The sequence below is a fragment of the Chanodichthys erythropterus genome, chromosome 3, assembly GCF_024489055.1.
Source record: "Chanodichthys erythropterus isolate Z2021 chromosome 3, ASM2448905v1, whole genome shotgun sequence".
In the NCBI taxonomy this organism is placed as follows: Eukaryota; Metazoa; Chordata; class Actinopteri; order Cypriniformes; family Xenocyprididae; genus Chanodichthys; species Chanodichthys erythropterus.
In genome coordinates this window covers 36,850,438-36,876,857 of record NC_090223.1, presented here as the reverse complement: position 1 = coordinate 36,876,857, position 26,420 = coordinate 36,850,438, and the positions used below count along the sequence as shown (strand labels likewise).

Genomic DNA, 26,420 nt, shown 5'->3' with positions numbered 1-26,420 from the left:
GCTGAATATAGGCATGGCCATGTGGCGGGGTGAGGCGGGAGGACTTGGACCTGAATCTTACGGCATCCCTATACTAGGAAAGGCATTAAAACCCTATTTTCAATCAGGGCATAGGGCTGATTTGGAAAGAGGCGATGGCATCTTTTATACATAAGATGGGGGCGTGAACACAAGATAATCATTGGCTCAAAAAATATCAGGATTTAAATCAATCAATCTCCTATTCCAACCCCCAACCCCTCCCATAACAAACACAATTTCCAGATGTAAAACTGTCAGAATATTCCACTGAAAACCCAATGCCGATTCGCTAATCTAAATCTAGGGGTGGGAGTCAGTATCTATGGTTACAGCTCATTCATTTTAAACAGAGTTATGTGATTGTGCTAAGCTCGAACAGTCCCTTACGTCTCCATGTCCTTATTAGTCTACGTGAGACGCGTACTGCTGCCATAAGTATCAGATTCATTCCAAGACTCCGACAGCTATTTCTGAGCAGTGTAAGATGATAGTGCATCCCACCCTGTGTTCCTTCATCACTTTCCCCCTACCTCATCTCTCGCCCCTTTCATAGTTTCCTTCTTTCTGTCTGCTATTTCCCAAGCCACACTTAAGGTTGGATCTATAATTAGCAAGGGGGCCTTCGGCAGTATATAAGCCCCTCGAGAACAGGTCACTACGCGGCTTCAGTCTTCACTTCTTGAGCTTCTTAGACTTCACACCGTCCCAGCATGGTGAGTAACCTGTACCTTAGTTGTTACCTGGCCACACCATCTAGGTGGACACATAGGAACCAAGGACATAATCAGCAGGGTGACATGGAGGGGAGCTTGTGTTTTGAATCAGCATCTGATTCTTGGATAATTGAACTGTGGACTTACAATACCTTTAATGGGAAGAGATAAAACATTTTTCTGAACTTGCGTTATTGGAACCAGGAAGTTAGCGCTTAAGCTGCAAAACTAAGTGGTTTTGCATTCACTTTCCATATCATGCAGTTTTTTTTTTTTGTAATTTATTAAAAACCGTGGACAAAGATTATATGTTTGTATATAGAAAGTTTCACTAGAAAGCATAATGCTAATGTACTAATGTAAAGGTACTTTGGATCATATTCAATGCAAAATCCAATCCAATGGTTTCCAGTAGCTGACTTTGAATGATGCACTACAAAAATTCAGTGTCACCAATCATTGTAGAGCGACCTGTTATGCAAAGATAATTTTTTGGATGTATATCACTCGTATGAATGTGTTTCATTAGTATGTAGCTGTTCATACTGTTTTATTATCAATAAATGTGTTAAAATGTCTTGTGAATGAGAGTCTGGTATCTCTAAGCTCCGTGAGGCACTGCCATGTGAGTGTCTAAGTCAACACAGAAAATTAGCACTGCATCTATTCTATTTGCATGCACAGCTGTGTTAAATGTTAAAAACATTTTTTTTTTGGATATGTAGGCACCCAAAAAGGCTAAGAGGAGGGCAGGAGGAGGAGAGGGTTCCTCCAACGTCTTCTCCATGTTTGAGCAGAGCCAGATTCAGGAGTACAAGGAGGTAAATATTTTTTCAGATCTTCTTATCAATACAACAAGCACGCTAATTCAACCATGTCATGGTCATTGGTCCTTAACAGACGTCACATTTTGAGATCATTATGTTGATAAGTTGCATTCTTTCACTTCACATTGTGGATTATCAAAGTCGACTGAACTGATGGGGGTAAATGTTAGCATACATCAGTTCAATGCAATAAATTACCACTGTGATTTGTCACAGAGGTTGCTTTAGAGCTGGCCTTTTATGCTTATATGATCAAATCCTGTTATCAGGAAGAGGCTAATTTTTAAACCCCACAAAGTGAAAGGTCAAACCATATCTTTATTAAGGCTTGTACAGTATATCAACTGGACTGAGTCAACAGAACGTCTTAAACTAGTTAATTTGTCTTTTCTGCTAATATAAATACAAAAAATACCAGAGCCTTCCTCTCCACTGCCCTCCCATCTGTTGGACACTCCTGTTCTGATCCCAGTGGGACAGCAGCTGAAGATCACAATGCATGCCAGAGAGAGAGAACGAAAGAAAATTATGTAAAATACTGGACAAGATAAAAGATTAATGAATAAAAGTAACAAATAACAGTCCTCTCTCTTGGACTTGGAAAGTGACTAAAAACAAACAAACAAAAAAAGTTAATAATGTTCATATTTTAGTGTGCTTGAAGTGGTTGCAAGCAGAAAAAGAAAAAAAAAAAAAACAGAAAGTGGACCCAGAAACACGTTTGCATATAAATATAACATTTCTTATGATTCTTAAACGTCATGATTCATCTGAATTAGCATGATTATTTCAGACACTTAGTAAAAGAGTATGTAGGCACATACTTTAAGGATGAGGTGACAGGAATTAGCGTCAGGCTAGTGTGCGACTGAGCCAATTTCGGATGTGAAATAGCTTGAGTAGTTTATTAGTAAGTGATACAGCCTTCTCAAGTGCCTCTTCAGGAATGTCTGACATTAAAGTTGGGATTGACTTAACACATCTCCCAAATGGAAAGAAGGATCAGCGAGGGTCTTTGTGGGGGCCAGGTGGGGGCAGCAGCTGCTGTTAAGTATTCAAGTGCCTTCTTGAGTTTCATGTGATTAAGAAGGACATTTTATTACTGTATGGCAAGAAAGAAACCTGTGCAGATTTTCTTGATACAACAACTCTTCAGTCATTGGTTTTGCAGCCTCTTTTTCCATCACCACCTCCTACTGTAACAATGTCTTTGTCTTTAATCTCTCCTGCACGCATAGGCCTTCACAATCATTGACCAGAACAGGGACGGCATCATCAGCAAAGATGACCTTAGGGACGTGTTGGCCTCAATGGGTGCGTTTATGTTTTGTCTCAGTCGTGTACTTTGTAAATACATCCATGAATCTGTGCTGACCGTCCTCGTCCTCTCTCTTGTAGGTCAGCTGAACGTGAAGAATGAGGAGCTGGAGGCTATGATCAAGGAGGCCAGCGGCCCAATCAACTTCACTGTTTTCCTCACCATGTTTGGAGAGAAGCTGAAGGGTATGCAAAAGTCCCTTTTTCCGTCCGTCTTCCCTTTGGATTTCCGATCATTGTTCTATTCAGTTAGTGTAATTCGCTCTCTGTGCCTCTGAAAGGTGCTGACCCCGAAGACGTCATTGTGTCTGCCTTCAAGGTGCTGGATCCAGAGGGCACTGGCACCATCAAGAAGCAGTTGTGAGTCTATATTCACTGACCTTTTCTTCCCATGTGAAAAGAAAAAAAAAGGTTTCCATATCCGACTGCTACTCTTTCTCTTTCGTTCCAGCCTTGAGGAGCTTCTGACCACTCAGTGCGACAGGTTCTCTGCAGAGGAGGTGAGATTAGATGTTGCTCTTTAGAAGCATAAAGTCGGCATGAAATGAAAATCCGTCCTATTTTCTAAATGCAAGTAAATGATTCATCCATGTAGTTTTTTTAACAAAACATCCATTCTCTCTGATGACGTATGCAAGACTATAAATTTCTTCAAAGTCCTGTCTTTCTTTATTTTTCCAAGATCTGTCGCTACTTCCGTTTCGTCGCAGTTTTTCTAAAATTCTATACAAGCAGTTTAATGTTTGTTTAATCCGAGTTCTTTGTTCTTCCCCCTTTAGATGAAGAATCTGTGGGCCGCCTTCCCCCCAGATGTGGCTGGCAATGTTGACTACAAGAACATCTGCTACGTCATCACACACGGAGAGGAGAAGGAGGAGTAAACGGCTGCGGAGACAAGACAGAAAATGAAGAGATGAACGCGTATCCCTCACTGCTTTACTCTCCCAGGCTGTTCTTTGTCCTCCTTCTTTTACTTTGTGTATCTTCCTCCCTTTCTTTCTTTCCATCATCTTTGTTACTTTCAAGCACTTACTCTCTCCATCTCTCCAAAGACTTGTCTCGCTGAGACTGAAGTGGGAAGGGTGGAGAGGCTCATGACCACAGTGTCTGTCAAGTGGGGACATGGGATTGTTTTCAATAAAATGAACATCATTTCTATATCTCTCACATACTCTCTCTTTCTCTCTGTTTCTCACTCATTACCCATGACCACCTCTCTTTCGTTACAATCGAGCTTGCATGAACGTTACTGCATCTTAAGCTGCTGTCTGGAGTGTTGAAATGAAGGCATCTATAGCTTTGGGCTGAAATACCTCTCTAGATAAATGTGGAAGATTGCTCACTCTAGGGGGGAAAAGAAGCAAGATGGAGTGATCTCGCTCTATAATAGAGGAACCAATCATCATTCTTGTTTCTTCCCCTGATGGGTAACTAAAAAGAAAGAGAAATTGAGGGTTTTGTACCGAGAGAGCTCTGCCTCCTAAAAGTGATGCCGAGCTCATCACGGAGGGAGTGAGAGAGACAGACCAAGGAAGAGAGGAGAGCGGGGACTGAAAGAAAACATATCCTCTTCACTCCCCCTCTCCCCTCCTCTTCACTATCTTTCTGTCCATGTTTTTTTTTTTTTTTTAAATCTACCCTTTTGCTTTCTGCATCTGGGCCTGCTTTGCTCTGTCAGAAACTCTTCTGTAACCAATAAAAGACACAAACTGTGAATAAAACATCTTTTTGTACTGCTATGTCTGCTGGCTGTGTGTGATAGGTGGCATGAAACTAGACAGGTCTGTCTCGGGTGTAATTCCAGATGAGAGATGGGGAAGACTGCATAAAACTGCAGGGTTATGATGCAGTAAATCACAAGAGTGACCAGCAGTATGAGAACAGCGCTACCTGCTGGACAATGATGGTGACTACAACGGCAAAGATAACAGAGCTGCTCCGTCACATTCATCCGAAAGGTTTTAAATGTTTTAAGCATCAAGTGTCCGTTTTATATTTATTAAAAACAAGAAAACCCATCTTGCTGAAGAGCACTTGCCTTGGCTTAAAACTGTGAATGTTCAATTTAACATTTAATCCATAACAAAACTAAACGTCGAGGTGATGCATGTATTGAACAGTTCAACCAATACAGATTTGCATTACATTCTATCTGAGCATATTTATTTATTTGTTAAGAGTGTAAAAGCGGGAGGATGCACAGGCAGTAGGACAATATGGCAAAATACCTTTACGCAAGACTTGGGCTGTTCAGTTTCTCACTGTTTTCGGTTCTTCTTTTTTTCTACTAATGAAAGATGAACGACCTTGTTCATCTAATCTCATTGTGACCAAAGTATAGAAAGGTACAAGATAGCCTTCTCGTAAAATAAAGCTTTAGGCCTACTTTACAATATTAAGATTCTGTAACTCTGATTGATCATTTTGGCCGCCACTGAAACGAGTCATTATCATTAACTTTAATGATAAAGATGTCAGTCAGCTGAACGGTGAAAGTTGCATTTTTAACTACATGTAGGCCAACGGTGTAGGCTTACATAGATTCTTGGCGCCTTTTCTTTAAAGGGATAGTTCACCCAAAAATGAAAATTTGATGTTTATCTGCTTACCCCCAGCGCATCCAAGATGTAGGTGACTTTTGTTTCTTCAGTAGAACACAAATGATGATTTTTAACTCCCAACTGTTGCCGTCTGTCAGTCGTATAATGCATGTCAATGGGAATTCCATCTATAAGAATACAAAAACATGCACAGACAAGTCCAAATTAAACCCTGCGTCTCGTGACGACACATTGATGTCCTAAGACACGAATCGATCGGTTTGTGCGAGAAACCAAACAGTATTTATATAATTTTTTACCTCTAATACACCACTATGTCCAACTGCATTCAGCATCCGGTTGTTGAGGTCTGAAAACGTGTGGAAGTGATGTCTCGCTCTTATACTTCAACAAGCGCGTCCAGACCTCATTAACCGGATGTGGAGGGCATTTGGTGTTTTAGAGGTAAAAAAAAATATATATATATTAATGCTGTTCGGTTTCTTGCATAAACCGATCGTTTCGTGTCTTAGGACATCAGTGAACCGCAGGGTTTAATTTGGATTTGTCTGTCGTGTTTTTTTTTACTCTTATGAAGTTCCCATTGACACGCATTATACGACTGACAGACGGCAACGGTTGGAGTTAAAAATCATCATTTGTGTTCTACTGAAGAAACAAAGTCTCCTACATCTTGGATGCCCTGGGGGTAAGCAGATAAACATCAAATTTTCATTTTTAGGTGAACTATCCCTTTAAGAATGATCAACTTTTGGAATCGACTCTTTTTAAAATCTTTATCTCCTACTTACCTTCATTGAAACAAACCCTTATTTCTTCAACATTCTTACAAATACCTCATTTTCCACAGTAAAAGATGAAAAAAAAGTTTTGAACGGTGATAAATTGATGATAGAACATCAATACCTTTGCAAAAGTAAAAATAAAATGTATCAATAGATAAAAATGCATAACCTAAAATATTTGCACCTTCCTTGCAAAGTCAATGTGCGCACGGTTCTAGGGTCAAAAAGTACATTTCAACACAATTAACACAAGAACTTGCAATGCATTTCTCATTGGAAAAACAGGGGTTTTCGATTAAACAGCCCTCCAACACCCTCATTTGGAAAAATAAATCCTTTGCGTCTGTATCATGATTGAACCACGTGACCATGACAAAAACCCAAAACCAAACGATTCAAATTTCGTTGAACGGTAATTAATTGTATCAAAACAGTTCCATGACACTTAAACTCATTACAATAGAAAAAACAGACTCTTGAGGCAGATTTTAATATATTATGATTTATTATTCATCACACCTGTAATTATTAAATACACTGTGAACTTCCTCTTCTGCAGTTTTAAAACATGTCTTCATCTATGAATTTAATTCATTCTCAACTGTAAATGGTTCAATGTAAACTTAAGAACAAGTATGAGACATACAAAAGACAGAATGAGAGTACTAACCAAAACAAAACACTAAAATGAAAATTAAAATGATTTAAAATTAATTTTACAACAATCCTACAACATACACTGGGTCATATTTACCAATGCAGAAATCCGTAAGACAAGTCAAACTACTTTACACCCAGTCCCAGCGGTTTCAGAGTGTTAGTAAACCAACACTGGGTGGCCTTACATTAATTATTGGTGAGCACAGTGTCCAAACCATTTTAAGTCCACCTGTCGTACCCTTGGTTGGCAATACAGACAAGATGGTGTTAGTGAAGGTGGCCTGACAGGTGCAAAACCAGGTTTATGCCAGTGCTTGTAACTTCTTCAGAATAATGAAATACCTTAATCTAGATCACCCATATGTAACAGGCCATGGACATCCCACTCCACTATACCTTCAGCAGATCCAGTGCTCATGTCAACAATGAAGGTAGTCTGAGGCCCCTGGTGGCCACACCATAAATGTCAACATCTACATTGTGCAGAAAGTTTGCATAGACATAATTTGCTTGCTTTTCATTTGAGTAGTAGTGCCTTTAGAGGAAGCAATGACCACGAGGTCAGTAAGGGCACCACTGATAGGTGAGGAGGAGGTTCGATCCCCTGCAGTTAGAACTGAACAATGCAATAAGTCCAGTAAACACAGGAGACACCATTAAAACATGGACAGAGTATTTGGCTACCATACTGCAACCCAGAAACCACTTCAGGTCTCCTGTCTTGACAGAAAATACTAATATACTGAGTAAGAGTCCTAAAAGCGTAAGAGTATGGTCCAATCAACTGGTGAATGTATCAGAGTAATTCATAATACTGAGGGGTCAGTGGGTTACGCTGGAGTTCAATTCGTCAGTGTTCACTTCACTTCAAGAGTAACACTTTTAGGGTGAAAGCTTTGTCAAGGATGTTATTTACATTTAATTACCACAGAAATGCCTAGCACACATTCTATTGATCCATTCCTTTTCTTTCACGACTCTTTGGGATCATTTCCCCCCCTTCAGTGGGACATAATAATAATAATAATGATGATAAAAAAAGATAAAAATGAAATAATAATTAGTATGAAATCATCATCTCCCATAACACAAATACTGCAGTAATATTAGACAAGCTAGTGATTATTAAATAAATAACAACTGCTTGGTTTTGTTCTCCAGGATGTTGGGAGAAAAATGTGCAAAAATAATTTTCAGCTCTTAAAAATAAAAGAAAAATAAATCCTGTGATTAAATACAACACTCTCCTAAAACAAAGTTCACTGCCATTCCAGTCAACCAGGCCTCCATATACGTGCATAGAAAAATAAAAAATCTAATCCAAAATAAGACTAACAATAGCTGTAATAGAGATTACATGGTTTCATCCGATTAAATTAATAGTTTATACATCAAAACATTACAGCCTGAAGTCAAGAACTTCAAAGGTCAAAGGTTAATGCTACCGTGCTGCACCGAACCCTTCCCATCCAACAAGGCGCAGTCTAAAGGAGTCATGTGAACTGGATTAGAGAGTGTCCTACATTAATGAACACATCAAGGTTAGTGCTGAAAATCAACAGTCCTCAGTGCATAATTTATTAAAATCGTAGTCTGAACATCAAGATAATTAACATCAAACCACACAGATATCTGGAGTGATCTACACGCTTGGCAGAATTTTTAACGTTTACTGCAGTTTACGTGATGCAATTTGTTCGAAAAGAAGAAGAAAAAAAGAAATAAATAAGCTCTTCTGCAGCAAGAGGAAATATTTGGTGAGGCTAATGTAACGATGGATTAAGATCTTAAGAGCGGAGATAGACACTCATCAAGATTTCCTCTTAGTAATTATGTTAATTTGGATATTAAAACAGTTAAAAGTGGCTCTTTCCACAGTTTTGAAAAAGAAAAAACTTTTCTCCCAGTTCAATTTTGCTCCTCCACTCCCCCCAACACTTGTTAATTCCTCATACGAGTGCACAACAGGAAAGACGAGCTCTTCTGAAAAGAGACTGAAAAGAGAGAAGAAAACAAGACTCGTGTGCTGCACGAGACTGACACGATTTACTACACTGCCAAGGCACAGACATACAAGAACACACACTAACAAGCAACAGTACGATGAATAAATAGGCCCTCCAAAAGACTAAAAACATAAGTTATTACTAGACACTGCCGCGCTTTTCACGCTGCGGAAATGTTTTATTCAGGTATTCTGGTTGAGACACCTCTCGGGTGACGGACAGAGGGGTTGGACTGGCACAGATGGCGCTAGAGGTCTACTGTATGTACACCATGGCACCCAGTACACTAGAATTGACTACTAATTATACAGCCGATCTCAACAATCAGGCACCCTCCTTCAAATAAAAATAAAAAGCCGAGTAATAACCGCTTCCTGTTGCAGCATCGGGTGAAAGTACTGTGCAGATGAGATGAGAGACGTGGGGCAGATGCAGTGATCCAATTACTCTTGTGAAATGAGTGCTTGAGATGAAATGGGCGTTACAGGAGATAGTTCGCTTTCCCTCTCTGTCTCTTTTCACCAGTCTGCACCAGTCGATTCCTTGTCCTCTTCTTGTTGAAGGAATGACAGGGCAGAATTAGGCCAAATCTTTCGCCGCTGCAGCTCCATTCTTCTCCTCCGTCTCTCCTCCTCCCCCTTTGTCTTTTTTCTTACCCCCCTTCTCCTTTTTCTTCTCCTTCTCTGCTTTCTCCTTCTCCTTCTTCAGTCTTTCCTTCTCATTCTTCTCCTTATCCTTCTTCTCCCGTGATTTTTGCTTCTCCTCCTCTTTCTCCCGCTTCTTGTCCTCCTTGGTTTTCTTTTTCTTTTTCCCGTCTTCCTCTACTGCCGTTTTTGTTGTTTCTGGGCAAGGAGGTAACGGTGCGTTGTTTGCAGTGGGTGATGGGATGGTGGGGGTGATTTGTTCAGAGACAACTTTAGGCGACGGTTGGAGCATGTGCGCGCTGGAAGCGTGTGCAGTGGGAGCCGGTGGCGTTGTAGTAGATGTTGTAGCTAGCGGACTAGGCCCATGTGGTGCCGGTGGACGCCCACTGGCTCCAGCATTAGAAGCAGGTGGCACTGGAGGTTTTGAGGCTACTGCACTGGCTCCGCCCCCAAGTGGCTGCAGTGGGACAAAATCCTGGCCCAAGCTGCTAGAGGTGGAGCTCTTCTTATTATGTGAATGAAATGGCATCTTGGACTTTCTAAGACCAGGAAGTGACAGGAGGCTTGATGACGCACGCAAGGGTCCGGGGGGAGGGACATGACCACCCAAGAATGACAGGCTGCCGCCAGAGCTGATCGCAGCAGCCCGGTGTTTCTGCTCATAGATGGCACGTGTGCCGTGCAAACGGCGATTCGGTTGGTGAGTCAACTCGCCACGAGATTCCCTCCACTTACGCACCTGAATACTGCACTCCCTCTCGATCAGGGCCTCTGTCACAGACAGAGAGACCACCTGAAAACAGAGCAGAGATTATGAGAAAGGATTCAACGTGCTCCACTGCTGTGTGAATTTCGTTAACGAAAACTATGACGAAAAATGTTCGTTGACAAGCTTTTTTTCCATGACTAAAGCCGCACACACACTTAACCAGTTGCGTTCAGTCGGCGATTACAGTCAGTTTTCAAATTCCATGTGTGAGTATATAAATCGGCTCCAGTCAAAGGAAACAATTCGAGGAAACATTGTTTCCTGTGACTGAAGCCGATTTATATACTTATTTACACATGGAATTTGAACACCGACTGTAATCGCCGACTGAACGCAACGGGCTCTGACTGGACGCATTTGAGCACGATCAGTCATAAGTATCAATTTACATTCATAATTGGCCTTTTACAATCGTTAAGTGTGTGCGCGGCTTAAGACGAGACGATGAGAGACGACACCAATTTCATTTAATGATAACGTGACTAAAACTACACGTGCAATATCGTTGACGAAAATAGACGAGACTGAACTGTAGCTAAAAGACTAAACACTTGACCAAAATCACTCTTTTTAAATCACTTTTTGTCGAATACAGGAGATGAAACATTACAGACTGTCTTTACGAGCGGTCATGTTTACGGTTGCCATATTTCCAGAATTTAAACCCCCTATCAGAGCTTTTCTGTTAAAAGAACACGTTTTATTTAATCTTTGCTAACTGGCAACCACGAGCCCTCTCTACACTGAGGAAGAAGTGCGGATGATCTGAAAACACAGACAAGTAAGCTGGAGTTCAGCGCTCTTTATTTGAGATTTTCTTCTTAAATTAAAGTGTCTATATTGCGCTGCTCGTTTACTGACTAAATCTGGGACCAAAGTGCAGGCTGATATCTAGCAGTGGTTCTCAAACTGACGTACGTGAAAAGTGCCGTTCATTTTACTCTACTCCACATTAAAATAACATGAAAACTGAACTTGTATTTCTAGCAGGTATATAAACGACATTCAATCAGATTAACTCATCTTTCGCGGTCAAAACTGACTGCACCCACCCACACAACACAAGCCAGCATCTCACTACATGCTGTTCTCGACAATAACATTACCTTTGTGAAAGTAGGGACTTAGCACTTACTAGCATGAAGAACAAATATAGACACAGACTGCATATTTAAGGTTAAAATTCTCTTTGATACAAAAACATACCCTTCTGCGAGTTACTGTTTTAATGTTGATCATATTATACCAGCAAGAATATTGCCCGAATATAATTTCCCAAATATTGATTTTATACCGTTCAACAAACAAAAGGGTAATATGTAGATTTTAAACAGTTTTGTCAGTATTTTTGCTTTATTTTTCAACGAAAGCCACAGCAGAACTGCAGCACACAAGCTGTGTTTCGTGAACAAATCTGTGGCTTTGAATGAATCAAATGATTCAATGATCCATTCATAAATACAGCTGCTTTGATACTGAAAGAATGAATGACTCGATGATTCACTCATAAAAACAGTGACTTACCGCAACCTACTGGCGGTTTTAATGTTTTTTAATTATTTAAGGCATTATTTACAAAGGTATTTATGAAGGTAAAAAACAATGCACTGGAAAAATCGATTTGCAGTCTAAGTGGAAAAGAGAGGCTACACAGAAGGATGTTAAATCCCTCAGGGGGTACGACACTCTAGAAAGTTTGAGAACCACTGAAAGAGGATACATTTGCACCAGCTGCTGCTGCTATGAGTGTAATGTCAATACAGTCTCTTGCCTTGATTCAAATTTCTCATAAACTTAAATGAATTGGTCTAAAGAGAAAAATTATGACTATTTTGTCTAAAGAATACATATAAAATAGCTATCAAAATTAATGTTGGTAACTGTAGTTTGACTAAAAGTAATGACTAAGACTTGACAAAAATGTGATGACTTTTTTCGTCAACTAAAACTAGACTAAAATATGAAAGACTAAAATGACTAAAATGTGACTAAGACTAAGGAGCATTTTCGTCTTAAGATAAAGACTAAATCAAAAATGGCTGACAAAATTAACACTGCTCCACTGCTACTTCTATATTGGCGTGTGCTCTCGTAAGAGTGAGTTTGTGTGCACACCTCTTGCACCAGAACTTCCTCCTTGATGCTTTCAGGGGGGATGTTCCTTAGTCGCTCCATGGTCTCGTACATGCCCTGCACCTCACGGAGCTTATCCACAGACCCCAGCATCTGCTTAAGTAGCACCAAACCCACCCGGAACACAATCTTCACTCCTGACAAACAACATTAAAAAAGCTTAAATAATAGAGAATTACAAATAAAAATATGCACATTTTACCATGCAAGTGTCTGTCAGATCTTAGGCCATTTATAATGCTACAAAAGATTATTTATTTCAAATAAATGCTGTTCTTTTGAACTTTGCATTCAGTTTTTTACATTAGCCATGTATACATGGAACCAAATAATCAGCTTGTAATCGGACAGTCAGAATACAATTTTTTTTTAAAAAGTTGCATGTAACCACATCTTTTGGAATAAAAATGGCCAAATCAAATTTTAATTTAATTTGCATTATATGGGATGGTTTGGACCTTTTCTAATCCGATCGATAGGACATGTAAACACTTGATCGGATTGAAAATTAAAGCTGGAAAGTTCTGTGCATGTGCAATACTGCACAAATGGCATAATGACATATGACGCACATATCAAGCTGTTGTTGTTGATGAATATAGTGTCATAAATGACTGAAATTCTCCCTCCACTCATGGTCTGTGAAGTGTTGCAGGACAATGTTGTCCCACCAGTGCTTGCTTCGGACTCTCATCCACAGCGGAAAGGCGCATTTTCACTCTTTGATAAATACAAGCTCGTTCATGTGCTCGTTGTGTCTCAAATAGGAACTGAAATGGATAAATGTTTAGTCTGATTTTTAAAACAAAGAAAAGGAGGATGGCTAGTATGCAAAGTGGGAAACTCTATATTTGTGCATGTCAAAAGATCATATCTGATCTACCTGATCACTTTATTTTAGCGTTCATGTAAACTCTATGTTTGAAATCTAAATTAATTGATTCCAATTGAAACTCAAGAGTGTCAATGTAAACGTAGCTACTGAAAATAATATAAATGTTTCCTAAGCAGCAAATCAGCATATTAGAATGATTTCTAAAGGATCATGTAAGAGTAATGATGCTGAAAATTCAGCTTTGCATCAGAAAGAAATTACATTTTAAAATATATTACTGTTTTACTGTATTTTTGATCAAATAAATGCATCCTTGGTAAAAGAGACTTTCTTCAAAATCATGTAAAAAAAATCTTAACAACACTAAACTTTTGAAAAGTAGTGTAGTGAAGTCATGTTGACTTTAAACATACAACCTGCACAAACAGAACACAGTAAAAACATCACAAACTGCAGGTGCTTTTATTCACTAATGCGTATGACTGACCTTCACAGAAGAACATGTCCCAGACACGCAGGACACAAGACCAAGGCAGCGTACGGGAGAAAATGCACATAAACCACTCTGTCATGTACAGGATGGGGTCAATCTTGAATTTCTTCAGGTGACGGTAAGCCATGGGACACACTCTCCTCAGAAGAGAGAAAAAAATCTCTCCGTCCAGCTGAATAGCCTCCTGATGGACAGGAGAGGAGAAGAAAGAGGGGTTTATAAAAAATAAACACTTTCCTCTGTGCTCCTAGAAAGAGTCTCCGAGTTACTTACCAACCCAGCACTGTAGTAGCCAGGCAAAAATTTCTCACAGATTTGCACAAGACACCAGAAGGCTTGCTAGAAGAAAATTACAGTGAAGATGGTGACAGGGTTATATCCTGGGATAATACTCTAGTCATATTTTCTTCATTCTTTTGCTCTTTTTTTAAAAGAAAATCAGGCAAACACAGCAACCTAGACTGTTCAACTCTCTCTTACCTCAGCAGGCATGTGCATGAGCAGCACTGCTGCCACTGGTGCCTGGGCCTGACAGTAGCCCTCATCCGGCCGGTAGATTGTGTAGGCCTTCAGTATACGGTACAAGTCCTGCTGCCTGAACACACACACACAAAAATAAAAATAATGGAATTGATTCATTCAAATTTTGGACAATAAGAACTGCTGATATTCATTTTTTTTGTGGCATGGACAATTTTATGAAATTATGGTGCTCTGCTTGTTTTTGTAAATTATATAATAATAATAATAATAAATATTATTATTATTAATGTATAAACAATCAAAACACAACAGGTTTCATCACATTATTGTCCAGATCACTAAAATAAATATCAGCAATTCTTCTTCTTTTTCTCATTAAATATAATATAATAAATGAATAATAATCCTTTCTTCCCCTTTTTAAAGTGTACTGTTTGAATTGGGCAACTATCTGCTTGGCTTTTATTCCCCAATATAGAAAAAACTGTGCAGAGGAGAGGTGTGAAAGTGTGAAGAAGTATAAAACCTAAGCCCAACATATACTTATTTTTTTATGCGTAAGCTAATGTATGCAAACAGTCGAACGTGTAATCTTTCAAAGTATACTCCATTTGATAGCGTGCACAGAAGAAGCCGGTCGACACATGCACTCTAGAAAGTTTCATCTTTGTCCAGTGTCTGCGCTGTTTTTCTCCAAAAGTTATGACCGATAAATATGTCTTTGCATTCTTTTAAACTAAAGTTGCGGTCATCTCATAACACCCTCACACTGGTATTTTGTTGTGGTTTTTTCTGTTTCTTTAGTTTCATTTTCTACTGTCAAACAGGCCGGTGCTGTCACCTTGTGGAACAACTGATAAGTGCAAAACACATTCAATGTACGTGCAGTTACAAAAACATGTACTATTCTGGTGACTAAAGTTGGGTCACGCCCACTGTACACATAAAAGTATACTTTGGGCTTGAGATTGTCAATGCTCGTATCAATAAGCGCACTATGCAGTGAATAAAGAGCAAAAACACAAAGGGGGAAAATTCCTTCCTTATTAAGTTTCCAGAATTGTGTAATGATCTAAATAAAAGCCTTACATCACTCTTTCTCAAGATATAACGCTTATCTGAATTTACCCATGTCCTCCCCGAGCAGCAAACATCTCATGAAACGGGAACTGCCTGTGCAAGTCCTTCTCTATGATGTCCAACCACTTTGGATCTCCCTGCTCTTGCTCCAACTCCTGAGAGACAAAACAAGAAGTGTGAACAAATATGTCTAAAAAAAAGAAAGTTTGTAAATAGTGTTTTGAGTAGCTAAATAAAGATTTACATGACTGCTAAGTGAGTATAAGAACATTTAAAAGGTAATAAAGGGCTGCAAATTCCTATTAAGGATCTCCCTTGACTAAAATTAAAGGGTTAGTTTACCCAAAAATATAATTCTGTCATTAATTATTCACCCTCATGTCGTTCTACACCCATAAGAACTTCGTTCATCTTCAGAACACAAATTATTACACAACAGAACACAAGATATTTTTGATAAAATCCGATGACTGCATTGCCAGCAATGCTGCCCAACTTCTCAAGAACCAGAAAGCCACTAAAGACGTATTTAAAACAGTTCATGTGAGTTCAGTGGTTCAACCTTAATAATATAAAGTGACAAGAATACTTTTTGTGCGCCCAAAAAAACTAAATAATGACTTTATTCCACAATATCTTGTGATGGGCGATTTCAAAACACTGCTTTGAATCTTTTGTTTTGAATCAGTGAATTCGGATCGCGTATCAAACTCCCAAACTGCTGAAAACTTGTGAATTTGGCACTTCGAACCACTGATTAGATCAATAAAGCTCCAAAGCAGTGTTTTGAAATCGGCCATCACTAGATATTGTGGAATAAAGTTATTTTGTTTTTTTTGGCACACAAAAAGTATTCTTGTCGCTTTATAATATTAAGCTATAACCACTGAACTCACATGAACGGTTTCAAATATGTCTTTAGTAGCTTTCTGGTTTTGAGAAGTTTGGTGGCATTGCTGTCAATAGAGGCCTCACTGAGCCAACAGATTTCATCAAAAATATCTTAATTTGTGTTCCGAAGATGAACGAAGGGTGAGGGTGAGTAATTATTGACATTATTTTCATTTTTGGGTGAACTAACCCTTTAACAACAGCAATAGAATATGAACTTGGAAGAAGTTGATTTAGGGTCATGACTGTGTGAACAGGAGGTGTATCAAACCTGACTGTACCTCAAACTTTCCAGGATTGGACTCAAGGAGCTCCTGGCTGTTGGAGAGCAGCTGCCAGGCTTTAGCTCTGAGTGAGGAAGGGATTCCTTTCCTGCAGCGCATTTTTACCTGCATCAGAAAGAAAACATATCTCAGCATGCATCAACATTCATAAGCACTGAATTTTCTAACCCAGTCTGGAATGCCTTCTGTGATCCTTTAAACAAGAAACAGACCTTTTGAAAACGTCGGGATACCCATTTGTCCCAGTTTCTGAACATGTCCAGCCATTTCATCTCTCTCTGTCTCGCCACGGCCACAGCGATTTCGGCCTCACTACAAGATAGAGAGGGATTCACAAACACATAAACAACATAGAACGCATTAACCAACAAGCACCCACACAATCCATGAGGTATGACAAAACACGGCTCAAAGAGGGTTTCAAAAAGCCAAGGGTTTACAATGAATCTGAGAGAACAGACACATCTATTATACAGACAACTGCTGCTTTTGATTCTCTAAAAACTTTTTTATTTTAAGGTGACGTAGTTACATTGTACTTCCTCAAAGTAAGTACTGAGTAATATTGATTAACTACATGTACCAACTATAGAGTTACGGTTAGGTTTAGGGTTTGTTACGTGTAATTATGATTAATTTAATGTTATTACTATAGTAAGTACAAGTACTAACGTGTAACTACGTCACCTTAAAATAAAGTGTTACCAGTTTTGTAGCTTTGTAAAGAAATAACATCTAACAAATGAACAGGCCTAACTTGGCATAGTAGTGGTGATGCCAGACACCTTGAACACCTTGAATCTGAGACTTAGGTCTGATTTAGTCAAAGCAAGCAATTAACTGCGGCACTAAACGCATTGCAAAAATAATGATAGTTTTATAAATGACAGACATTCTTTCTCTTTGTCCAAAACTCACACCACTAATTACACTATTTTGGGCTTGTCGAGATGCTCAGACACACAATAGCAGCACAAAGCCAATATTTACACTATTCAGGAAACCTTCTAGTAAAAAATGACTCAACTTACTTAAATTCAGCCATCACTCCGACTCTAAAGTAGAAATTTGTGAACATAGTGAACAAGTCAGTAGCTTACAGACAAGAAATAACATCTCTTAACATTGCTGCACTTGTTTAGATGTATTGAATTGTGATGTTAATACCATTAATCATTTATAATAAAATTAATTATTTTTAAAAAATATTTTACTGTTATAATTAAATAATATTTATATATAATTTACTAAAGTGGTAGTGAAAGAAAGGTAGTGAACTTCAGTTTTAAGGAACAAGTCTGAAATCTGACATATTTCTATACCAGTTTCTATCACAAGAAAATACTCCAAAACAACATTTTATTCAATTTACACAATTAGTTTTAAACATTTAATCTGTAGCAAATACGTGACTTTTTAATCAACAGGCTTTGTGATTCGCTGAGCCTTGAAACTTGACTAGACACTAATTCAGGTGAATGTGCCTGACTGAGACAATAACTTGTAAACAAAAATAGCAAAGACAGACAGCACGCTGACCATATGAGAAAGTCTAATTTAAGACTAACCCACGCTGACCATTTTTAAATAGCTGAAAAAGCATGTGGTGGTTAATAAGTTAATGCCGAACAGGAATAAAAAAAGGAAACGTTCAAATGTAAAGGACAGTGTTAGTGCCCATTTTAGCAGAATTAGTCAGAACTAGAGATAAAGCAGAGACAGTCGGGGGAAGAGAGAGACAAAAAGTGAGACAGTCAGTGCACTCTGAGTCAGACAAGCCCTCTCAGCACAATCTGAGTCACTTACAACAAACACATGAAGGACACAGAAGCAGCGAGAGAGACGGACACAGGAAAAACGCACCAAATGCTCGTCCTGTTCTCGGCTGTAGGCATAAATTATTAATATCCCAGCAGCGCACTTCACATCAGGAGCTGGCAATTACCCCTATCATTCTCATTCATTATAAATGCTTTCCCTGATTTATCAAACCAAGTAGTGAACTAAAGCCATACAGAAGAATGTGAATAATGATATCAGAACATTTCAACTACAGTATGTATAAATAACGAACTTCAACATGAAATCAAATGCTTTCTTAATTTATGTTCATGGTCTTATTGTGCTGGGGTTGTGCAACATGGGGAAAAAAAAAATCTCAATATTTTTCTCCCTTTGACAATATTCAATATATACTTTTATGTATTTGTTCAGAAATGGCTTAGATGCCTTAAAGGCTTAGTTCACCCAAAAATGAAAATTGTTAATAATTACTCACCCTCATGTTGTTTCAAACCCATAAGACGTTTGTTCATCTTCGGAACGCAAATTAAGATATTTTTGATGAAACCTGAGCGCTTTCTGTCCCTCTATTGACTGCCTTTGCAACTGAAACTTTGAGGCTTCAAAAAGTTCATAAAGAGATAGTAAAACATATAAAACTAATCCATTAGTTCATTTAAGTCCAAATTTTCTGAAGGGACACAATCACTTTATATGATGAACAAATTTAATTTAGGCTTTTACTCGCATATAAACATTCATCAACTCACACATCAGTCGTGGTAAACAGAAGCTCAAGCATTTTCATTTGATGTATGAGAACCAATGAGGTTTGTTCTTGTGCGTTACGCCGCATGTTCGAGCTTCCACAAGAGTTTTATTCTCACGTGTCAAGCAGGTTCGATTGAGCTTCTGTTCACGTTCGCCGATCAATGTTTACATGTGAATAAAAGCTTAAATTCAATCTGTTCATCATATAAATCGATTGAGACTTCAGAAAATTTGGACTAAACCACTCAATTCATAGACGTGTATTAGTTTTACAATCTCTTTATGAACTTTTTAAAACGTCAAAGTGTCAGTTGCGTAACTGACTAAGGAAGGACAGAAGTTTCTCAGATTTCATCAAAAAGTTTAAATTTGTTTCCTAAGATGAACTAAAGATTGGGTTTGGAACAACATTATCATTTTTGGCTGAACTAACCATTTAAATGTCTGTTTTCCAATGTGTTTCACTATATTAACACTATTAAATTATTATGAATATGTTTCATTAACATAAAATGACAATACACAGTAATAAATATCAATATTTACCTACTTACATTTTATTAAAACATTTTAATATAGTTTTTTTATATATATATATATATATATATATATATATATATATATATATATATATATATATATATATATATATATATATATATAAAAATAAACAAAGACGTCTGGTATTATTTGTAGGGACGAATGCAAAAAGACAGTTTGAACGGATTCATAAAAATGAATCAAACAAACAAACAAACCAACTCTTAAGGCCTATTCACACACTAAGCCCACGCCACAACTATAACAATATTAGCGACAAATAGGATTCTTATCATTGGAATCACTTTCAGAAGTATTTTTTTTCCAGCTGTTGAACAATAAAGACATTGACAGCCAAGCAGAATCAACAGCAGAAAACACATCAGATTATGAAAGTAAAACACAGTTTATGAACAGTGTTTCAAGTTTACTTTATAGTTTACTTTAAATATAATTAAGTAACATTAATTCTAAAAGTAAAATTACATTAGAATATGATTATATTAATCTCAGAATTAAGTTGACAAGCAAGAGCTGACAGTCAAAAAGCAATTTTCAATATGTTTGCAGGAAAGGGAAGAATTTATACATTGTACTCTTTTAACACATTAAATGCCGAATTATGTGACATGCTCTTATAAAACTGAAGTGGTTCGTCTTTGCTCTCTTTGCTTATTAGAAAACCCTAAAAATAACGTGAGAATGTGTTTTCAGTTTACACCAACCCACCTTCCCTCACTGTACTGTGCTCCTCCCAGGAAGCCATATTTATCAGTACGCCTCACTGGACCGTTGATCTCCGAGTCTGACCCCAGCGAGCTGCCGTCTTCGCCGAGACCTGACAGAGACTCCAGAGTGCCTGACATCAGGCTGGCCGACTCCAGGTAGCTGAGCGTGTCCGGAGCCGGACGTGTGTAAGAGGAGGGCAGATACAAGGGCCCAGACTCCTGCACCAGTACGGCTGGGGGATCAGCCTTGAAGGGTGTGCAGGGGGGCTCAGGGGTCATCTTGCCGGTGCTGGGAGTGTTGGGTTCGGGATTTTGGGTGGGCTCGAGCTGTGGGACTGTTTGTGCTTCTGTTTGCCTGGAGTCTTGCAAAGAGGGGGCCGGATTGGAGATGGGAACGGGAGGAGGGGTAAACTGAGGAGGAAGGTCCATGGGGGGAGCAGGACTGGAATTCTGGCTGACTTGAACGATGGGATACAGATTAGGACTGGGATTAAGTTCAGGCGACGGTGGCATCTGCTGTTCCTTCTCTGAGCCTTGTGCTTCAATGTGCTGCTCCATTTGGCCAATGAAATCGTTTTTCCCATTAGACGCCCAATCTGTAGCAGCTAGTACCTCTACTGGTGGACCAACGGCGCTCTTTGTTGCTGTTAAAGAGGCAGCTGAAATGTTTTGGCCAGGTGTGGTCTCCCAAGATGAAGAGTTTATTACACCTGCCTGTAATGTTGGGTTTCCCATTACGGCTCGGTCCCCGTAGAGAGATGATTTTGGGATGGGAGTTTCTGAAGGGAGAGGCTGTGGGCTGGAGGGAGCAGGCACTGATTGGTCGGCCATACTGGGAGAGGAGGGGGTGAGGGTGGAGATTTCAGCCATTGCCTCTTCAATGATCAAGCTGATCAAAAGAGAGACAAAACCAGAGTTAATCCTTGAAATACGAGAATAAAAAGCGTTATTAAAAGAGTAAGCCCCTTTTGGTCTGAGAAGTGAATGGCTGAAATGAAGCAGGTGTTTAAATGTGACTAACACTCTGCATTATGTATAAACATATACAAAAGTACCAAATGAATCTTCTGTGAAATTCCATGAGCATGTCTCATATTCACAGCTCTTCAGAGAAACAATTTGTAACACCTTAAAATAATAATATACACACCTAAAAGGAATTAAACTCAGGTGTGCTGCGCCAAAAACAATCTCTGAGCACCTCTGGCTGTCTCTCTCACAATAATCACAAGTCAGATATTATTCTTTTTTATCAATTAAAATAAACGAGTTTATATTGAAATGTAATACTTTATAACAATTAAAAACTTCAAAAGTGAGGCAATTCTGTTTAAGAGGACCTGCATGAATCTGAACATAAGCATAACCAAAAAATAATCACGGTTTGAAAAGCAGCTTAACTTAAAGGTCCTGTTTACACCTTCAATTAAGAAGAGTTTTCGTCAATCCGATCACAAGTGGACAACTCTAAATACATGTGTAAACAGGGTCTAAAATGCTTTGAGCTTGTCCACTTTGGAAACAAAAGTTGCTGCTCTCTATATGTTCTTCCATCATCTCTGGGCGCGTTCATATGTAAATTGCGTGAGCTATTTTGTCCATTAAAAAATACCCATATATTTACCTTCCCATAGACCCTCCCCAAGAAGAAATCAGGACAGAAGTGGTTGAAAGTGCACAAATGATGGATTAAAACAACAGGTGTAAACAGGAATGGGTCTCCCTCATCTATTTGTAATCCAATCAACCAAAACACATAATGGCAGGTGTAAACAGGGCCAAAGACAAATTTCACCTGTGATTTGTGATTGTGTTGGTCATCTATATTTGTTTTATTACCTATCATTTATCCATTTATTACCATTTATTAGTAAGATAATAAAGTAAAGTAAGATGATAAGACCAGTAGAATGACACATTTCTTTGAGGATTTTTTTTTTTTTTATGTATAGAGAAATGCACTTACAATAGAAGTCTATGGGGCAAACTGTCCACACATTTCTTGTCTGCTTGTACAGTCTGTGAATGTGTTTTTATTTTCTGTAGTAACTGACAGCATGCGTAACGTGTAGATCTTAGAGAACTACAACGTGTATTTGACCCAGAATACACACTAGCATCTCTTATGCTCACCAAGGCAATTTTGCGAAATAACGTTACAATTTAAAAGAACTGTTGTTTATTTTAATATTTTTTATGTAATTTATCCTGAGAAATAAATCTTTAAATGTCTTTTCTGCCATTTTGGATCAACTTAATGCATTCTTGCTAAATAAGTGTTAAATTTATATAAACTGGTTTAGACTAATTATTAAAGGGTTAGTTCACTCAAAAATTAAAATTCTGTCATTTATTACTCACCCTCATGTCGTTCCACACCTGTACGACCTTTGTTCATCTTCAGAACACAAATTAAGATATTTTTGATGAAATCCGATGGCTCTGTGAGGCCTCCATAAGGAGCAATGTCACTTCCTCTCTCAAGATCCATTAATGTACTAAAAACATATTTAAATCAGTTCATGTACAATGTTTCAATAATAATATTATAAAGCGTTAAGAATATTTTAGGAGTGCCAAAATAACGACTTATTTATTGATGGGCGATTTCAAAACACTGCTTCAGGAAGCATCGGAGCACAAATTAATCAGTGTATCCAATCATGATTCAGATCCCGTGTCAAACTGCCAAACTGCTGAAATCACATGACTTTGGCGCTCCGAACAGCAAATTCGACACACTGATTCATTTGTGCTCCGAAGCTTCCTGAAGCAGTGTTTTGAAATAAGCCATCACTAAATAAGTCGTTATTTAGTTTTTTTTGGCGCTCCAAAAATATTCTCGTCGCTTTATAATATTAATATTGAACCACTGTACTCACATGAACTGATTTAAATATGTTTTTAGTGCATTAATGGATCTTGACAGAGTGACATTGCTCCCTATGGAGGCCTCACTGAGCCATTGGATTTCAACTAAAATATCTTAATTTGTGTTCTGAAGATTAACGAATGTCTTACGGGTGTGGAACGGCATGAGGGTGAGTAATAAATGACAGAATTGTCATTTTTGGGTGAACTAACCCTTTAAGTATTACTTTCTTCACAAAAACAACAAAAAAACATTCTGACTCCAAACTTTAGATTGACAGTGTACCTTTAAACATTATACTTTGACAACCAAATTAAGAGTAACGTTTTCTTAGATTCTCCTCTCTCCACTGAATAAGATTTAATAAAATATCTCAAGTAAATGTACTTCAAAACATATATACGCTGAAGATAAAGAGGAGATATACATAAGTTTGTGAAAGTTATACCACTAAACACAACCACTTTAATAGCAAAATTCATCTGTCTATATGTAAATTAGTAACTAGAGTAAATAAAGGGTGACAACATGTGACATGAGGCATTGTATTTAAGAATATCCTAAAGAGTAAGAGACATTCAGACCAGAGGACCTTTCAGTTGTTTGGTAAAGACAATGAACTCAAAGAAAGTCTAAATAAATATGAATTATACAGATTCAGACATTGATATGAAAGGTGGCACTAGTCTTTACAGATCTACTTTAGGTACAGTATAAAAGAACAGCTTATAACTATTTCCTCTTACATTAAGATCTGCCTCATGGACTTCCGTATGATCTATATATAAATGTGTCCGAGTACACATGCTGACAGGAGATAAAAAAAAAAAGAAGTGGTTCCTTGACAGAAGCACTGTGGCTGAAAGTTCGAAGATGCCTGTGAGTGTTTAAGCCCAAATGCTGTCTAGGCAGACAGCTCACTAGGTTTTGACACACAGCCCATGTGTGATTGTCAAACTGTGGGCGTCCACAAAAAGCTGATGAAACATTCACAGAAGTTCGATGACTATTAAAAAGTAATGTGTTATATAAAGAGTTATCGCACAATAGTCTATTAATAACCTCAATGCAAAACTCCACTAAAAACTCATCAGGAAGTCATTGTGATAGAGATAGGAAGTCTTGCTCATTTTCACAAATCGGTTCTTTCAGACAGGAGCAAAAACGATTCAATGATCCTATTAAGAAATGGTGTAAATAAATTAAAAGAACAAAGTCTTTTTGTACCGAAATATAAATTAATATTTACATTAGACAGTGCTAAAGCATTTACATCTCTTGGCTGAAACTGGTTTGGCACCATTTTAATAAAATGCCATTACTCAAACAACCATCTCGTACGTGATGATAAAATAATCATTGTGCTGTTCATTTAATGAATTTTTTCGTCCCCAACAGTCAAATCCTCCAAATACTTGTAAAGTAATTTCAATCAATCAGTTGTTGATTAAACGCCCAAATCGTAAATGAATCGTTGTGAATCGGTTCAACAGATTCACTGAAACGATCCGGCTCAAAAGAACGATTCGTTCAGGAATCGGACAATGCTACTTTGTGGGACTCCACCCATACACATGAACAGTGCTCGTTCCGGGTGAGCAAGACTAATAATATCTAAGTGTGAGTGAGAACGGAGATGAGCTGTAAAACAAGCAAACCACACAATGAGAACTTTCAGTGGCAGTTTTTAATAAGGCTTTGCTGCAAACGTGCGAGCTTGTCAATCGCAGTGTGACTAACCACATGTGAAGTGACTGGACAATAACACAATAGTACCGGATACCGGGAAACCTCCATTTGTAAAAGACCAACATCTATACAAAATACATAACGATGCATGACTACAATCATAAAACACACAAAGAAGGGCATAAAGCTATGGTACCTGAGGCTGCTTAACCCACAGGAGTCGCTGGATTTGTGACTGCCAAGTTTAATCTAAAGCTGCTAATCGTGATCTGTCATGCAACAGCAACTCAAATGTGTCTTTATTATGCTGCGAATCACCATTAACTCCATGGTGTATACGATATATATATATATATAAAATGACAAGTTTTTAATTGTAATGTACTCATTTAGTTGCTGGAATTGGCCTGCTAATTTGCTAGCTCATGCCTACAGTATCCCGTGCGGCCGATCGGCTCGACTTCCCGGTTTGCGGCGCAGGAAAACAGTGTTAATAATTGTGTTAATGTGTTTTGACACATCTAACTCGTCTGAGAGAGAAGAATAGAGGAGAGAGAGCGCACTCACCCGCAGCTGTGGAATCCGTCCGTCCGTTCCGGGGGGGCTCCTGTCCACACCGGTTACCGTGACCCCCCCGCCCCGCCGCAGCCGATGATGAACGGACGTAAGGCGAGAGGAAGGTAGGCCGTTGATAAGCCACTGGGCCGACAGTAAAGTTTTAATGCTAAACCTGAAAGTGCGGTTCGGGGTCTGTGAGTGGAGGGTGGTGTGTTGAAGGGCTAACGGGGTTAGCTAAACACTGCCGCTTCGCGCTGAGTTCCCACTCATCCGCACGCAAACAGATCCGTAACGGTGCTAGCATTGAGTGCACTTGTGCGTTGCGTTTGAGAAATTCAAGAAACCTCCCTGGAGTGTGAATTGGGCCACATCGCTGGAAGAGATAAACACGGCCCTGCTGACATCTCGCCGTGTCCGCATTTCCTACAACCAACTGTGGGTGACAGCGACGTGCGCGCACCCTGTCCCGAAAGACGTGAGCGCACAGTATCGACTGACGTAATGACGTCAACGCTGATGATTCCCGTTGGAACAAAAACGCTGTGTATTTTCAGGTCTTTTTTAAATGACTTATAAATCTCGAAAAATCCCTGAGAGAATATTTATCTGTTATTAAGATAAGGTAAGATAAGATAAGTGAAACATTCTTTGAAAAACACAAATAATAATAATTATAAAACTGTTATAAATTTAAATAAAAATTAAATGTTAATTGTTCTTTGGTAATGCTTTACTTTAAGAGGGTCTTGTTAAAGTGTATTTAAACATAAGTGCTGAACATGTAGAGTACTTACTATAGGGGTTTGGTTTAGGGTTATTTGCTGTAATTATGCATAATTTACAGTTATTATTGTAGTAGTATGTGTCAGGTAATGAACACACCTTAAATAAAGTGTTATTGTTTTTTATGCAATAGAAACAAATAATAATAAATAAATAAAATAATATTAATAAAATAAATGAATACATAAATGATGA

General features: G+C 38.4%; 2 protein-coding genes across 3 annotated transcripts; one reads left to right on the top strand and one right to left on the bottom strand.

Moving 5' to 3' along the window:
- Positions 1-585: 585 nt before the first annotated feature.
- On the top strand, positions 586-4,036 carry mylpfa (myosin light chain, phosphorylatable, fast skeletal muscle a). Its single transcript, XM_067382057.1, has 6 exons — positions 586-734; positions 1,460-1,555; positions 2,800-3,064; positions 3,160-3,238; positions 3,330-3,378; positions 3,658-4,036. The coding sequence occupies exons 1-6, from the start codon at positions 732-734 to the stop codon at positions 3,757-3,759; spliced, it is 594 nt and encodes a 197-aa protein (XP_067238158.1). The 5' UTR covers positions 586-731; the 3' UTR covers positions 3,760-4,036.
- Positions 4,037-6,574: 2,538 nt separating this feature from the next.
- LOC137017629 (TBC1 domain family member 10A-like) lies at positions 6,575-25,868 on the bottom strand. 2 transcript variants are annotated; one of them, XM_067382054.1, is made up of 11 exons: positions 25,452-25,868; positions 20,325-21,212; positions 17,534-17,557; positions 16,715-16,814; positions 16,500-16,607; positions 15,376-15,482; positions 14,245-14,359; positions 14,038-14,103; positions 13,759-13,948; positions 12,419-12,573; positions 6,576-10,327 (listed from the first exon to the last, which is right to left on the bottom strand). In XM_067382054.1, exons 2-11 carry the CDS (start codon positions 21,191-21,193, stop codon positions 9,470-9,472), a joined length of 2,592 nt encoding a protein of 863 aa, XP_067238155.1. In that variant the 5' UTR covers positions 21,194-21,212; positions 25,452-25,868; the 3' UTR covers positions 6,576-9,469. The 2 variants fall into 2 exon arrangements, with proteins under 2 accessions (XP_067238157.1, XP_067238155.1); XM_067382056.1 differs by lacking the exon at positions 17,534-17,557 and having other exon boundaries at positions 6,575-10,327.
- Positions 25,869-26,420: the final 552 nt, after the last annotated feature.

Excerpts from the sequence above, each read along its gene's own strand:
- mylpfa (XM_067382057.1), top strand. Across the intron at positions 3,065-3,159 it reads GTTTGGAGAGAAGCTGAAGG|GTGCTGACCCCGAAGACGTC; the intron begins GTATGCAAAAGT and ends TGCCTCTGAAAG. Across the intron at positions 3,239-3,329 it reads GGCACCATCAAGAAGCAGTT|CCTTGAGGAGCTTCTGACCA; the intron begins GTGAGTCTATAT and ends CTTTCGTTCCAG.
- LOC137017629 (XM_067382054.1), bottom strand. The coding sequence starts at position 21,193 with ATGGCTGAAATCTCCACCCTCACCCCCTCCTCTCCCAGTATGGCCGAC. Across the intron at positions 13,949-14,037 it reads GCTACTACAGTGCTGGGTTG|GAGGCTATTCAGCTGGACGG; the intron begins GTAAGTAACTCG and ends CCTGTCCATCAG. Across the intron at positions 12,574-13,758 it reads GGACATGTTCTTCTGTGAAG|GAGTGAAGATTGTGTTCCGG; the intron begins GTCAGTCATACG and ends GTTGTTTGTCAG.